We start from the raw sequence: 16,062 nt of genomic DNA on the forward strand, positions 1-16,062 counted from the left end.
CACATACATACATTTTCACACAAGTCTTTCTTCAAAAATATTTCTAAAAACTAAAAAGTAAAACAAATCTCATAATTTGAATGACTAAATAATATAACTTATCTTCTAATATGAGATACTTTATTATCAAATTATATTATACATAGCTTAACCGATACATATTTTAATTAATAAAATATTGATTGAACTATTATAGTACTATATCAATATTCTAACGGATATGATAACCATAATGATATTAATAATAATTATATAAGAAATATTTATATTTTTATATTATTTTACTATTCCTACCATAAAGTAAGTTTGAAAGTGATAAGTATAGAGTTAAGACTTACCAAATAAATGAGTTACGAAAAAAAAGTTCTATGGTGAACATGACCACTGATTCATCCATTATTTGGAAAGTGTAGGTGACGACAGCATAGGGTGCTGATAATACAAGGCTACCCCATAGAAGCTTTATATAATAATTACTTGATAATCTCACCTCATGCAGCTTCATATACATTCAAAGAAGCTACATCAACCTTCCCATCTTATTGTTCCTTTTCTCTTCCTATGTAACTAGCATTGGATCAATTACATTTTATTGATTTTCTTCTGTCTCAAGTAAGTTGATATTGAAGTATTGTTTTACATTTCATACATTAGGAATTACATATGTTCCAAAAGGGTCCATTTTTTGCATCATGGACTTGCTCATAAATACATAGGATGACATATTTCACAACACACAAGCCACATAGGAACATTTCCATAAGATTAGTTTATACTATTTCCTGAAACTTCTCCTGTATGCTGCTCTTTTCATTCAGTAGATTTTATCCTATAGTTACAACAAGGGATAATATTTATCAAAAAATAGAAAACATTGTTTGCAATTAAGAATCTCTTGAATTTCATTAGCACCGAATAGCAGCAGGTCAAAATCATGTAGTTATGCAGCATAGATATTAAATTTGAGTTCAGATATATGCGGCATAGTTTGTCTCTAATGTTTGATATCTAAGCCTTTTCTATTGGGATTCAAATGCAGTAAACTTCTCGAGTTTCCATTGATTTGGATGCTTGGATAAACATGGATGCAAAAAACTCTCTTCAAATAACTAGAACTGGAACTGGTGATTATGATGATGATGGCCGAGCCAAAAGGACTGGTAAAGTTTTTTCTAGGATTCCAATCTCTCTATTTTCATTTTCTTGATTTTGTGAACTGAATTTTAGTCCTAACATCAATTCTATCAGGAACTCTAAGGGGTGCTGTGGCTCATATCATCACTGCTGTTATTGGTTCTGGTGTTCTATCTCTTGCATGGAGTACCTCTCAATTAGGATGGATTGGAGGGCCAGTTTCTTTGCTTTGTTGTGCAATTGTTACCTATATTTCTTCATTCCTACTATCTGATTGTTATAGAAATCCTGATTCTGTAACTGGGAAAAGAAACTACTCTTACACTGATGCTGTTAGAGTCAATCTTGGTAGTAAAACATTAAACTCTTTACCATACTCCTGTATAGTGTTTTAATTTGTGTCGCGATCACGATTACGGTTACTGCAATTGTGGTCGTTGCGGCAGTTGCAATGTATATTACGGTAGTGGTTGTGTGAATTATTTTGTGATTTAAAAAATATTTTTGAATTATATGGTCCAAATGCGATCTGATGTGGTTGTGTTGCAGCCCGATACAGAGTTTCGTTGTCACACTGCAATTGTGGTGTGAAGCAGTTACTGTGATCACCATAACCACAATATTGTGACCACGTCAAGTGATATAGTCCACAATCTGAACCACTGCTGTTGTACAGTTATGCCAGAAAGTTGTATGATTTTGATGTAAGTAACCATAGCAATTGTAGTGTCTAATTGCATTTAGTGTTAGTTCAGGTCAGAAAAGGACATGGCTGGCTGCATTTCTTCAATTTCTGACCTTGTATGGGACTAGTACTGCTTATGTAATTACCACAGCAACCAGTATCAGGTACTTTTCCAGTTAAACAAACCCCTTATGAAATGAGGCTACCTCATTTTCTATGCTATTTTGCTATTTGTGTGGACATGTTATTCATCACTTGCATCTATTCTTTGTGTGAACATAAGCTAGTGTGTTTATTCTACTCATACAGTGCAATTCTGAAATCAAATTGCTATCACAAGGAAGGGCATGAGGCTCCTTGTAACTATGGAGGAAATTTGTATATGGTTCTTTTTGGACTTGTTCAGATTGTAATGTCATTCATACCAGATCTACACAGCATGGCATGGGTTTCGATTGTTGCCGCTCTTATGTCCTTCACATACTCATTCATTGGATTAGGACTTGGCATAGCAACAGTCGTAGGTGAAGTTCATCTTCATTCTTATTGTTTTTCAATTTCAAGCCTTCTGAATTAGGATATGATTAAAGCAACACCATGAAGAAAGAAAAAAAGACTGCTGTCCTAAAATTTATGGTACAACAAATGCCAATGGTTTATGTTCAGAATCATGAATGAAGAAACAAACCATATTACATGTTACTTAAAATCAGAGAGATGGAGTAAAATAGTTTATAGAACTTTGGTTGAATTTGTAGAAAATGGAAGGATTCAGGGGGGACTAACAGGAGTACCAGCTGCCAATTATTCTGACAAATTTTGGTTAATCTTCCAAGCACTTAGTGATATCACTTTTTCGTATCCATATGCGGTTCTCCTTCTCGAAATACAGGTACCATAAGCTTTCTTTCATATTCACATTGGGCATGTTGTAGAGGGTTATGTAATGGAGAAAACAAACAATTTAAAGCTGAAAAAAGTTTATTGAATTTTGTTGAGTGAAGGACACTCTAGAGTCTCCTCCACCAGAAAACCAGACCATGAAAAAGGCTTCTATGGTAGCAATCTTCATTACAACGTTCTTCTACTTATGTTGCGGATGCTTCGGATATGCAGCCTTTGGAAATGCTACACCCGGAAACCTCTTGACGGGGTTCGGCTTTTATGAGCCTTATTGGCTTGTTGATCTTGCTAATGTTTGCATCATTGTTCATTTGGTTGGAGGATATCAGGTACTTGTATTCTAATCAAGGTTAACTTTGTTTACACTACAACCATAATTTCTGATTGCTTCATAAAAATACTGTGTTTCAATAGTTCCAAACTGATGCAACATTAGTATTCATTCAAAAATCACAATTGCAATAGGTAGTTGTATTGCCAACAAGAAAAAGTTCAGATGGAAAATTGTTCTTTTGCTATCTTAAACATGTTAGGAAAACCACCTTTAAATAATCAATTAGTGTAAAGCAGATGTTAGGTACTTGATTATTGAATCTGCTTCTTTTCATTGTGAATATGTCATCAACTCTTTTCACAACTATATGTTTCAAATTTCAATAGTCTTGATGAGTAAACAAGAGAAATAAGAAAAACTAAATTTTTGCTTATCTGAATTGTTCACCATATTCAACAATGAAATTGTTTTATTAGTGATATGTTAACATGTGAATGTTTTCTTTCAATGTCTTAACCTGTTACTTGTGCATCATGTGCATGATCTTCTCATCAGATTTATAGTCAACCAATATATAGTGAAGCTGAAAGATGGTGTTCAAGAAGATTCCCAAATAGTGGCTTTGTCACTAATTTCTACAAAGTGAAACTGCCTCTATTATCTGGTTTTCACATAAATCTTTTCAGGTTCTGTTTTAGAACACTCTATGTGATTTCAACCATTGGACTTGGAATCCTGTTTCCTTACTTTAACCAAGTTCTAGGAGTTTTAGGAGCCATAAACTTTTGGCCATTAGCTATATATTTTCCAGTAGAAATGTACTTTGTACAGAAGAAAATTCCAGCTTGGAGTAGAAAATGGATTGTTCTAAGGACTTTTAGCTTTGCTTGCTTTCTTGTGACAGTAATGGGTCTGGTGGCATCAATTGAAGGGATCATAAGAGAGAAACTCAAATGAAACATGAAAAGTTTACATTCCCTTGAATAATAATGCTTATCTATTTGAGTGTGTAGGATTTTGTATAATATTTCATGTAATTCAGTTTCATTCTAATGATAGTGTTGTTTAGAGTTACATTTATGAAAGTAAGGTACTAGTCATGGAATAATTGAAGTTTTGCCTTTACAGAAAGTAATGATAGTGTTGTTGGTTTTGGTCCTTGTCTTTAGAGAATTTCTGGTATAGTGTTAGCCTTGCCACCCGTTTAAAGTAATGTGCGTTGGAGTCACATGATTTTGATTTTAGTACCTGAAAGTTCAACGTATTTTGATTTTAGGCCGTGATTGATCCTTATTAAATGTTGAAAAGTTTTGATTTTTGTTACATCGTTAGGGAATCTCTATTAAATGCTAAGATTGTTAATGTAGCTAACGGAACACCACACCAACTAATAGAATTCATCATGTGAAGAAACTGAATGATATTTTGAATGTATATGATTGTGTATTTTACAAACCAACAAGCATTGCATATATACAAATCCTAGCCACTTGAATTGAGCTTACTTGGAAAAGAAGCAACCATAAAATAACGACTCCTAACTAGTTTAAACTAACCAATAACTAACTCATTTAACAGGTGCTAAAATACAAAGAAGCCCTGCCACTAAATCATTCCTAAAACCAGGCTGAACAGATCAAAGAGGGCCTTGGTGTAAAAACAGATGGGCCAAGAGCCTTGGCCAGATGCCTAGTCACAACCTTGTATGTTGCAGCCTTGTGTGTTGCATGCCAATGGCCTATAGATCACGGTTAGGATTCCTTGTCTTGGTCACGAACTGCTTAGCCTTGCCATGAATTGCCTGCAATGGTAAATGGACTACTTCATGCACGAAGACATGGGCCAGAGTCAATAACATATGTAGTATATTCAATAGCATATGTAGTATATTCCTCTCAAGATGAAGAGTAGATGTTTAACACTCCCAACTTGCCCAACAATTGGTAAAAAGGGGTAGGCTGTAATGGTTAGGTCAAGAGATCTGCTACCTTATCAAAAGTAGAAATAGACCGTAGGTGAAAAAGTTTATTGTGTAACCTTTCTCCAACAACATGACAGTCTATTTTTATATGCTTAGTACGTTCATGGAAAATAACATTAGCAACAATATGTCTTACCGAATTATATTCACAATATAAGAGAGTAAGGTGTTTGTAATCAACATGGAAATCATCAAGAATATATGTTAACGAATGTATTCACAAGAGGCAATAACAAGAGCATGATATTTAGCCTTTGAGGCTGATCTAGAAACAGTGTCATGTTTCTTTGATTTCCAAGAAACGAGGGAAACCCATAAGAACATGGAATACCCTGAAATGAATTTTCTAGTATCAGGGCAAGTGGCCCAATCAGAATAAGAGAATCCCTTTATTTATAAGATGAATGTAGTAGGATAGAACAAACCTTGACCAGGGGTGCCTTTAATGTATCGAAGAATTCAAGTCATGGCTTTATGGTGTTTATGAACACTCAATTTTGTCCTACCTTTTGCTTTTATCTTGTGCATAATAAAGCATCGTTTCTTTTAATGAAGTTACAAGTTAATATTATTGGCTATGAATTATATGTGTTACCAAATAATCACGGATTTATCCCTAGACAATCATGGTGTCTTTTGGGTTATTCCTTACTATTTGTGAAAACAAAGTTATCCATGAACACATTTTTTTACAAATATTGTCATAATCAATACAAATACTAATTGTAATCATTGGAAGAAAACTACTATGAAAAAGGTATATCATAAGCTCCTCAAGATCAAGCTTTAGTGTTGGAAAATACAAACCATTTACTTCCAATATGAAAGTTACATGAACCGAACACTGGTTTCGCCTTTAATACAAATAATATTACATGAGCAGTAAAATGAAATAAAAAATGAAAGAACAAAATAGGGTACAGTGAGATTATATCAAAAAAGTATTGCCGAAGGAGGATGGTTGAATTTGTAGAAAATGGAAGGATTCAGGGGGGACTAACAGGAGTACCAGCTGCCAATTATTCTGACAAATTTTGGTTAATCTTCCAAGCACTTAGTGATATCACTTTTTCGTATCCATATGCGGTTCTCCTTCTCGAAATACAGGTACCATAAGCTTTCTTTCATATTCACATTGGGCATGTTGTAGAGGGTTATGTAATGGAGAAAACAAACAATTTAAAGCTGAAAAAAGTTTATTGAATTTTGTTGAGTGAAGGACACTCTAGAGTCTCCTCCACCAGAAAACCAGACCATGAAAAAGGCTTCTATGGTAGCAATCTTCATTACAACGTTCTTCTACTTATGTTGCGGATGCTTCGGATATGCAGCCTTTGGAAATGCTACACCCGGAAACCTCTTGACGGGGTTCGGCTTTTATGAGCCTTATTGGCTTGTTGATCTTGCTAATGTTTGCATCATTGTTCATTTGGTTGGAGGATATCAGGTACTTGTATTCTAATCAAGGTTAACTTTGTTTACACTACAACCATAATTTCTGATTGCTTCATAAAAATACTGTGTTTCAATAGTTCCAAACTGATGCAACATTAGTATTCATTCAAAAATCACAATTGCAATAGGTAGTTGTATTGCCAACAAGAAAAAGTTCAGATGGAAAATTGTTCTTTTGCTATCTTAAACATGTTAGGAAAACCACCTTTAAATAATCAATTAGTGTAAAGCAGATGTTAGGTACTTGATTATTGAATCTGCTTCTTTTCATTGTGAATATGTCATCAACTCTTTTCACAACTATATGTTTCAAATTTCAATAGTCTTGATGAGTAAACAAGAGAAATAAGAAAAACTAAATTTTTGCTTATCTGAATTGTTCACCATATTCAACAATGAAATTGTTTTATTAGTGATATGTTAACATGTGAATGTTTTCTTTCAATGTCTTAACCTGTTACTTGTGCATCATGTGCATGATCTTCTCATCAGATTTATAGTCAACCAATATATAGTGAAGCTGAAAGATGGTGTTCAAGAAGATTCCCAAATAGTGGCTTTGTCACTAATTTCTACAAAGTGAAACTGCCTCTATTATCTGGTTTTCACATAAATCTTTTCAGGTTCTGTTTTAGAACACTCTATGTGATTTCAACCATTGGACTTGGAATCCTGTTTCCTTACTTTAACCAAGTTCTAGGAGTTTTAGGAGCCATAAACTTTTGGCCATTAGCTATATATTTTCCAGTAGAAATGTACTTTGTACAGAAGAAAATTCCAGCTTGGAGTAGAAAATGGATTGTTCTAAGGACTTTTAGCTTTGCTTGCTTTCTTGTGACAGTAATGGGTCTGGTGGCATCAATTGAAGGGATCATAAGAGAGAAACTCAAATGAAACATGAAAAGTTTACATTCCCTTGAATAATAATGCTTATCTATTTGAGTGTGTAGGATTTTGTATAATATTTCATGTAATTCAGTTTCATTCTAATGATAGTGTTGTTTAGAGTTACATTTATGAAAGTAAGGTACTAGTCATGGAATAATTGAAGTTTTGCCTTTACAGAAAGTAATGATAGTGTTGTTGGTTTTGGTCCTTGTCTTTAGAGAATTTCTGGTATAGTGTTAGCCTTGCCACCCGTTTAAAGTAATGTGCGTTGGAGTCACATGATTTTGATTTTAGTACCTGAAAGTTCAACGTATTTTGATTTTAGGCCGTGATTGATCCTTATTAAATGTTGAAAAGTTTTGATTTTTGTTACATCGTTAGGGAATCTCTATTAAATGCTAAGATTGTTAATGTAGCTAACGGAACACCACACCAACTAATAGAATTCATCATGTGAAGAAACTGAATGATATTTTGAATGTATATGATTGTGTATTTTACAAACCAACAAGCATTGCATATATACAAATCCTAGCCACTTGAATTGAGCTTACTTGGAAAAGAAGCAACCATAAAATAACGACTCCTAACTAGTTTAAACTAACCAATAACTAACTCATTTAACAGGTGCTAAAATACAAAGAAGCCCTGCCACTAAATCATTCCTAAAACCAGGCTGAACAGATCAAAGAGGGCCTTGGTGTAAAAACAGATGGGCCAAGAGCCTTGGCCAGATGCCTAGTCACAACCTTGTATGTTGCAGCCTTGTGTGTTGCATGCCAATGGCCTATAGATCACGGTTAGGATTCCTTGTCTTGGTCACGAACTGCTTAGCCTTGCCATGAATTGCCTGCAATGGTAAATGGACTACTTCATGCACGAAGACATGGGCCAGAGTCAATAACATATGTAGTATATTCAATAGCATATGTAGTATATTCCTCTCAAGATGAAGAGTAGATGTTTAACACTCCCAACTTGCCCAACAATTGGTAAAAAGGGGTAGGCTGTAATGGTTAGGTCAAGAGATCTGCTACCTTATCAAAAGTAGAAATAGACCGTAGGTGAAAAAGTTTATTGTGTAACCTTTCTCCAACAACATGACAGTCTATTTTTATATGCTTAGTACGTTCATGGAAAATAACATTAGCAACAATATGTCTTACCGAATTATATTCACAATATAAGAGAGTAAGGTGTTTGTAATCAACATGGAAATCATCAAGAATATATGTTAACGAATGTATTCACAAGAGGCAATAACAAGAGCATGATATTTAGCCTTTGAGGCTGATCTAGAAACAGTGTCATGTTTCTTTGATTTCCAAGAAACGAGGGAAACCCATAAGAACATGGAATACCCTGAAATGAATTTTCTAGTATCAGGGCAAGTGGCCCAATCAGAATAAGAGAATCCCTTTATTTATAAGATGAATGTAGTAGGATAGAACAAACCTTGACCAGGGGTGCCTTTAATGTATCGAAGAATTCAAGTCATGGCTTTATGGTGTTTATGAACACTCAATTTTGTCCTACCTTTTGCTTTTATCTTGTGCATAATAAAGCATCGTTTCTTTTAATGAAGTTACAAGTTAATATTATTGGCTATGAATTATATGTGTTACCAAATAATCACGGATTTATCCCTAGACAATCATGGTGTCTTTTGGGTTATTCCTTACTATTTGTGAAAACAAAGTTATCCATGAACACATTTTTTTACAAATATTGTCATAATCAATACAAATACTAATTGTAATCATTGGAAGAAAACTACTATGAAAAAGGTATATCATAAGCTCCTCAAGATCAAGCTTTAGTGTTGGAAAATACAAACCATTTACTTCCAATATGAAAGTTACATGAACCGAACACTGGTTTCGCCTTTAATACAAATAATATTACATGAGCAGTAAAATGAAATAAAAAATGAAAGAACAAAATAGGGTACAGTGAGATTATATCAAAAAAGTATTGCCGAAGGAGGATCTCTTTGCATCTAGAACACCCTTCGTTAAACACTTAAGTTAATTGAGACATTCTTGGATAAGATTGAAGATCAACCCGAGTTGAAAAGCAATTTGCACCACTAATGTTCGATCCTGTTCGGGGAGATATGCACATGAACTGCCACACTTTGGTCTTGAAGTAGGCCTAACAAACTATGCTGCAGCTTATTGCACTGGGCTTCTTCTTGCCCGTAGAGTACTCAAGACACTTGAATTGGATGAGGAATATGAGGGGAACGTAGAGGCTACTGGAGAGGATTTTTCTGGTTGAACCTGCTGAGACCAGGAGGCCATTCCGTGCTCTCCTTGGTGTTTGGTCTTATTAGGACCACCACTGGAAATCCTGTTTTTGGTGCCCTCAAGGGAGTTTTGGGTAGGGGTTTGGATATTCCCCACAGTGACAAAAGGTTTGCTGGTTTTGATAAGAAGAAGAAGGAGTTGGATGCTGAGGTTCACCGCCAATATATCTTTGATGGACATGTTGCTAACTATATCAAGACCTTGATGGAAGATGAACCTGAGAAATATCAGACACACTTTAGTGAATATATCAAGCTGCAAAGAAGTCAGCGAAGCAAACACAGAATGCAACACAACACAGATTCGCATACATTTGCAACAGAGACGAGATTATGTAACACAGAGAAAACATAACAGATAACACAACAGAGAGACAAAAAGAGATATCATACATACACACATAGAAAAAGAGATTATTCGAAAAAACCATAGTGCTGAAAAGAAAGGGTATACAACTAAAAATAACAGAACAGTGAAGAGAAGATGCACGATAAGAACAAAGGTATTCCAAATGGCATGCCCATTTATCTGCAGCAATGATAGTATGCTAGAAGGTACTACAATGACTAAGAAGAAAGGGACTTGTGTGTAACAGCCCCAAACGGAAGGGTCACCCCATCTAGAAGATGATGAAGGAAGCCATTGATGGCTCTATGTTACAGCTAGATATCAACATAGGCTAAAAAGAAAGGGATTAATGGCCAGATCATTGGAGTAGACATTGAAGCTATGACAAAGACAATGCTAAATCTACCTAAGTCAACATTTCAACAATAAGTGGAAATAGACACATTTAGAATGTTATGACAGTTGCAAAGAAGACTTTGTTTGGTTATCAGTTGCAAAGATTATCAGTAGTGTTAAATGGAGCTAATTGTTAAGGAGAGGCAAAGAGACTATACCGTTTGATTCCCTTGGCCATAACCGTGGGAATGTTATGATTGCTTGCATAATTGAAACTGTTATGATCAGAGCATTCATATGTTTAATTCAAAAAGAGGAATCATCTTACAAAAAAGGGGTATCTTTTCATTTCAGTCTTATGAAAGATTTCAAAAGAGACATATAAAGGAGATACACATCAGAAAGCATTGGCTGTTGGGATATTTTAATTTCAGTTACACATTATCATTATCAGCTTGATTTGGTAGTATTCATTGGCAGCCTTTAATGCATTAAATCAGAAAATCAAAAGGGTCATGGCACGTTACATATTTTTGGCAAGTCATAAGGTTTTCACAAACCAACAAATGAGCCATAACCAGCTATAAAAGGGGTCAGCACAGAAAATACAGAGAAGGAGAGAGCATACAAGAAATACATACCACATAACATAGCATATAACACACACACACACAGAGGGGCAGAGGATGAGATTACATTGGGGACTCAGTAAAATTCAGAGAAGAGAGATAGGGTTATATTTCACAGGCATCATAAATCAAGAGGACAGTGACATATACATCATACAAGAACACAGGGCATATACTCAGGAGCATACCTTGCTTTATATGGCTTATGCATTAAACCTATAGGAGTACTTCATAACTGTTTCTAATCGATCATTCCACATAAACACATATACATATAATGGACTGGAATAAAAAAAAACATGATTGAAATTTGTTTTAGTCCATAGGTTTCCACCATTTAAGGATTAGGCAAAATTTCAATAGTGAAAGGGATTATTCCCTTGTCATTATTAATCTGGAACCTAATTGAATTTCATACAAGGGGTGAGGGTTCATGAGAAATAAGGAGAGTAATTACCTCTCCCCCGATTTGTTGCGAATAACCACTGAAGGAAGACGCCTTGGCTGTATCAATATAGCATATATCCTCGGTACTCTTTGATCGGTTTCGGCTCAGCCATGAATGACTCTGGATTATCATTCTGTAAAGGTCAATTAAAATGGTATGAGTTCATGAAAAAAATAGAAAACCAAGAATCAATAGAAGGCAGTGAATTGATAAAAAATAATAAAGCAATGATTACCCGATTCGGAACCACCGTAACCCATCGGAGGGAGGCTGAGCCGTCGTGAACCACCCGATTCAAATTCGGGGTAGTGGCTTTGAGACCACAGCGTAGCCGAGAAGCCTTAGAGGGTTGACATTATTGTCTTCCTCCATCAATTTAAAGCCGACATCGGAGAGGATAAAAATGGAGTTGGGGGATTTCAATTCCCCTTGCTGCGAGAGAGATGGAGAAGAAGAACTCGCAAGGAGGCACCATCGTGCTACCACCGGTTCCGTCTCGCCTCCACCGCGAACCAGCGAGAGATTCTGAGAACGAGACAAAAGCTCGGAGCGAAGCCACCGGCAAGGCACAACCCGTCACCACCTCCTCTGGAAGCTGAAGCCGTCGCCATTGGAGAAGGAGAATCCGCCACCATCGCCATCGAAGGAGTGAAGAAGAAGGAAGGCTAGGGATTGAAATTCCCTTTTTGCTTTTTTTCTCCAATTTAGGGTCAAGAGACCCGTATGGGGTTAATCCCCTCATCCTTCTTTATTTCATTTTTCCTCATACACCTTTGTTCTTTTTAGTTAATTGTTTGTTAGTATATTTGTTTTTTTTTTAATTCAGTTTTTAGTGTTTAAACAAAATAAAAGTTCCCTGACTTGGTTTTTTTTACTAAGTTAAAATTGAAAATTCGCATAACTTCATATACATACAATTTTACATAAAAGAATTACTAACTCATATATATACAATTTTACATAAAAGAATAATCAGTAGTATTTTACTAAGTAAGTTAAATATGATTTTTTTACAATAAGGTTATGGTTCGAGTCATCTCTAACTTCTCTGAAAATAACAAGAAGATCTACAACCAATATCTTCTCTAAACTATTAATTTTGTATACAAGAAATAATTCCCTAACCTATTTTATTAATTAATTCTATAATTATAAAAATAACGCAACTATTTTACTAAATAAGTTAAATATGAAATTTTTATAGTGAAGTTATGGTTCAAGTTGTCTTTAACTTCTCTAAAAATGAGAAGAAGGTCTACAACCAATATCGTTTCTAAGCTATTAATTTTGTATATATATGAAATAATTCCCAAACCTATTTTATTAATTAATTCTATAATTATAAAATAATGCGACACTATATTGTTAAATAAGTTAAATATATAGTGATGTTATGGTTCGAGTTGTCTCTAACTTCTCTGAAAAATGAGAAGAAGGTCTACAACCAACACCATCTCTAAACTACTAATTCCATATATAGATAATTAATAAGTTATTTTATCACTAAACTCTATATATATAAACAATTAGAAACTATTATACCAAATAAAGTTTATGAGAATTTTATAGTGAGGTTATGGTTCGAATCGTCTCTAACTCCCTTAAAAATAAGGAGAAGGTCTACGACCAACATCATTTATAAGGTATTAGTCTATTAAATCGAAACAATTACATATTAATCAATTCAATAAATCAATACTTTCAAACCCGTCGGTATTTTCTAAATCACTGACAATTGGCCAAAATAGCTAAAAAAATTTCGAACTAAGAACTACGTAGTCTTGATTTCCCTATTGCACTCAGGGATACGTAGGAGCAGGATAACCTCTTGTCAAATACAAATAAAAGAAAATTCGGCTTTACTAATTGAACTTTAAATGAATAAGTGTTAAGGGTATAAAAATCTGTGTGATTAGCGAGTATACCGTTTTAATACGAGCGGACGGGGTGCTAATACCTTCCCCGATCCGTAATCGACTCTCGAATCCAGAGTCTATATTCAAAGACCATTTTTATCCAAATTGGGCATAAACTAAGAGTTTTATATGTTTTAACCCCAAAAAATGTAGTGGCGACTCCAAATCAATCGGAAAAGGTAGAATCCGAGTTCGCCTCTCCCGAAAATCGGGTCGCGACAGTGTTTAATAGTAGGAGCAACCATAAATTATGTGAGTTATTGTACTGCAAAACTTAGATTAGGGTGTGGATTAGTTAAGTAGACCAACCTACCTACAAGTTGCCTGTATGAAAGGGGATCATGACGAGGCTCACTATCATGCTGGAGCAGATGGGTAGTTTTGACCATAGGTGTGGAAACAAGCTTGGAAGAGAGAAATTCAGTGTCATGGTTTAACTCTAAGGCATATTTCCCTTGGTATAATGTGATGCCAAGTTTGGATCGTGCCACTTCAAGACGTAGGAGATACCCTAAGGTTCCTAAGTCCTTGATTGTAAATTGAGTTCAAGGCGAGTCTTGACAGATTGGAATTCAGCCAAGTCATTCCCAGCCAAAATGAGATCATCAACATAAATCAAGAGGTCAGTAAAGTGAGTGCTATGAGATTTAGTGAAAAGGGAGTGATCATGTTGAGATTGCTTATAGCCCAAGGAATGAAGGGAAGAGGACAAATTGGCAAACCATTGCCTACTAACTTGCTTCAAGCTATAAATGGACTTGTACAATTGGCAAATCTGATTTGGCTTAGAAATATGAACACCATGGGGTAAATTCATATAAACTACCTCATCAAGTTCTCCATGTAGGAAGGGATTATTGACATCAAATTGATGTAATGTCCAGCCTTCCCTGGTTGGAAGTGCCAAAAGTAATCTAATAGTAGTAAGCTTAATGGCAGGGGAAAATGTCTCATTGTAATCCAATCCTTCAGTCTGATTATAGCTCTTGGCAATAAGGCGTGCCTTATGCCTCTCAATGCTGCCATCGACATTGTATTTGAGCTTATAAACCCATTTGCAGCCAATAGCCCTTTTGTTAGGTGGAAGTGTGACAATGGTCCAGATATTATTGAGATGTAGGGCTTGTAATTCAGTATTCATGGCTTGAACCCAATCAGAAGATTTAATGGCTTGATTGTATGTTTTAGGTTCAATATGAGTAGTGATGGATGGTATGTGGTGTAACTGTATGGTGGATAAGGTTCTGTAGGATAAGACATTACTAAGAGGGTGCTTGATGGTGTAAGGTTGTGTAGTAGGGACATAGGCTAAGTAATTGTAGTGATTGTTAGGTATTAGTGGCCTAGACACACCTAGAAGGGGGTTGAATAGGTATAGCAGTTATCAATTACCGCTTCTCGTACCAAAACCCAGTTTTGGAAAACAGCCCAGGTAATCGTTTAACTAGTGGGCTTAATCGATTAACACGAAACAAAAACATAATTACCAGATCAGCTTCTTGCACAGTTATTTACCAACAAACAAGCAGAGATACAACATATAATTTTATGCAATATTAACAAGGATATAGCAAAGTATTAGTATGCAAAATATCAGATTCAAACACAAATTAAAACAGTGATTATTATAAAAGAGATTGAGAGAGAACAACTTGCATAAATGGATTTTTATCCTGGTTCATTTGCGGATCCACTTGTAAACTACATCCATGCCTCCCCTTCTGATCTCGGGAGATTTCTCTTCACTATATTGAACACTTTGTATTATCATATACACCAATTCAATTACAAGACTCTGGACGCTTCTTTCTTGAATTTCAAGAATCCCCGATCCTTGGTTTGACTATCCCTATCCACTGAGAAAACCTTTCTCACGATCCAACCCCAACCAAGATCCTCGCTCTAAATTCAAGACCTCCTAGTCTTGGTGAAGATTCACTCTATCTCAATGGTGGTAAGACACCAAGTGACTAAACCCAAAGTACAAAAACAATATACAAAAACAGATTTTTACCAAGCACTAAAATGCTCAAATTACAACAATGAAAAACTCAAAGATTAACCCACTCTCAAGTAACACAAGCCATCATGCATATGTGAGTTAATACAAAACAATAAACACAAAATATTTCTCTAAAAATTTCTAATAAGAATGCATGAACATGCAAGAAAAAATGGATGAGATTAAGCATATGAAAACAACATGCAATACATTATGAACAACATCAACTAAGCATGTTAATCTCTCTTCCTCACACATGCCTCTCTCTTCTGCCTATTATACAGTAAATCATGAAAATATGCTCTCTAATCAACTCTAAACAATAGTATGCAATGCTTCACATTTTTATAATTTGCCAGAACTTATACAAAACAGATTTGACCCTTCAAACCGTTGCTTTCAGTTACGCAGTTAAAACAGAAAACAGACACATATCAAAACGTAATTAAATGGTAAACTACTTATATGTTATGCTTGACTCCTATGCATGTTTTAGCAATTATATTATACCTAATATGCACATATAACATGTATGATTAATGCATGAACATATAATAAACTAGATGATATGCCTCTTGAATATGATGTGACAATATTAATGGCTTGTGAGACTTGCATCTAGGTTTACCTCACCTATACTCACTAACCAAGGCACATATCCCAAGCTACTTAGAAATATAACTCTATTGATATAACCTAGTCTAGATATGACCAATGAGTTCTAGGCATGTTGATTGTTGAGCCATCTTCAAGC

The 16,062-nt window shown here is 35.0% G+C and overlaps 2 protein-coding genes and 1 pseudogene across 3 annotated transcripts; all 3 read left to right on the top strand.

Annotated features, from left to right (window-relative positions):
• The first annotated feature begins 408 nt into the window (after positions 1-408).
• LOC109338357 (probable amino acid permease 7) lies at positions 409-4,081 on the top strand. Of its 2 annotated transcripts, none has more exons than XM_019575565.1 (8): positions 409-612; positions 1,040-1,160; positions 1,249-1,482; positions 1,890-1,983; positions 2,129-2,343; positions 2,578-2,711; positions 2,824-3,051; positions 3,552-4,081. In XM_019575565.1, the coding sequence occupies exons 2-8, from the start codon at positions 1,082-1,084 to the stop codon at positions 3,951-3,953; spliced, it is 1,386 nt and encodes a 461-aa protein (XP_019431110.1). In that variant the 5' UTR covers positions 409-612; positions 1,040-1,081; the 3' UTR covers positions 3,954-4,081. The 2 variants fall into 2 exon arrangements, with proteins under 2 accessions (XP_019431110.1, XP_019431111.1); XM_019575566.1 differs by lacking the exon at positions 409-612 and adding an exon at positions 621-847.
• Positions 4,082-5,934: 1,853 nt separating this feature from the next.
• LOC109338354 (probable amino acid permease 7) lies at positions 5,935-7,454 on the top strand. Its single transcript, XM_019575564.1, has 3 exons — positions 5,935-6,084; positions 6,197-6,424; positions 6,925-7,454. Exons 1-3 carry the CDS (start codon positions 5,935-5,937, stop codon positions 7,324-7,326), a joined length of 780 nt encoding a protein of 259 aa, XP_019431109.1. The 3' UTR covers positions 7,327-7,454.
• Positions 7,455-9,393: 1,939 nt separating this feature from the next.
• On the top strand, positions 9,394-9,983 carry LOC109338355 (annotated as a pseudogene).
• Positions 9,984-16,062: the final 6,079 nt, after the last annotated feature.

This window comes from Lupinus angustifolius, unplaced genomic scaffold, assembly GCF_001865875.1.
Source record: "Lupinus angustifolius cultivar Tanjil unplaced genomic scaffold, LupAngTanjil_v1.0 Scaffold_22_85, whole genome shotgun sequence".
Classification (NCBI taxonomy): Eukaryota; Viridiplantae; Streptophyta; class Magnoliopsida; order Fabales; family Fabaceae; genus Lupinus; species Lupinus angustifolius.

Bases quoted from the DNA above. Each gene is read 5' to 3' on its own strand.
- LOC109338354 (XM_019575564.1), top strand. From the start codon at position 5,935: ATGGTTGAATTTGTAGAAAATGGAAGGATTCAGGGGGGACTAACAGGA. The intron at 6,085-6,196 runs GTACCATAAGCT...TGTTGAGTGAAG, and splicing joins TTCTCCTTCTCGAAATACAG to GACACTCTAGAGTCTCCTCC. The intron at 6,425-6,924 runs GTACTTGTATTC...TCTTCTCATCAG, and splicing joins ATTTGGTTGGAGGATATCAG to ATTTATAGTCAACCAATATA.
- LOC109338357 (XM_019575565.1), top strand. From the start codon at position 1,082: ATGGATGCAAAAAACTCTCTTCAAATAACTAGAACTGGAACTGGTGAT. The intron at 1,984-2,128 runs GTACTTTTCCAG...CTACTCATACAG, and splicing joins ACCACAGCAACCAGTATCAG to TGCAATTCTGAAATCAAATT. The intron at 3,052-3,551 runs GTACTTGTATTC...TCTTCTCATCAG, and splicing joins ATTTGGTTGGAGGATATCAG to ATTTATAGTCAACCAATATA.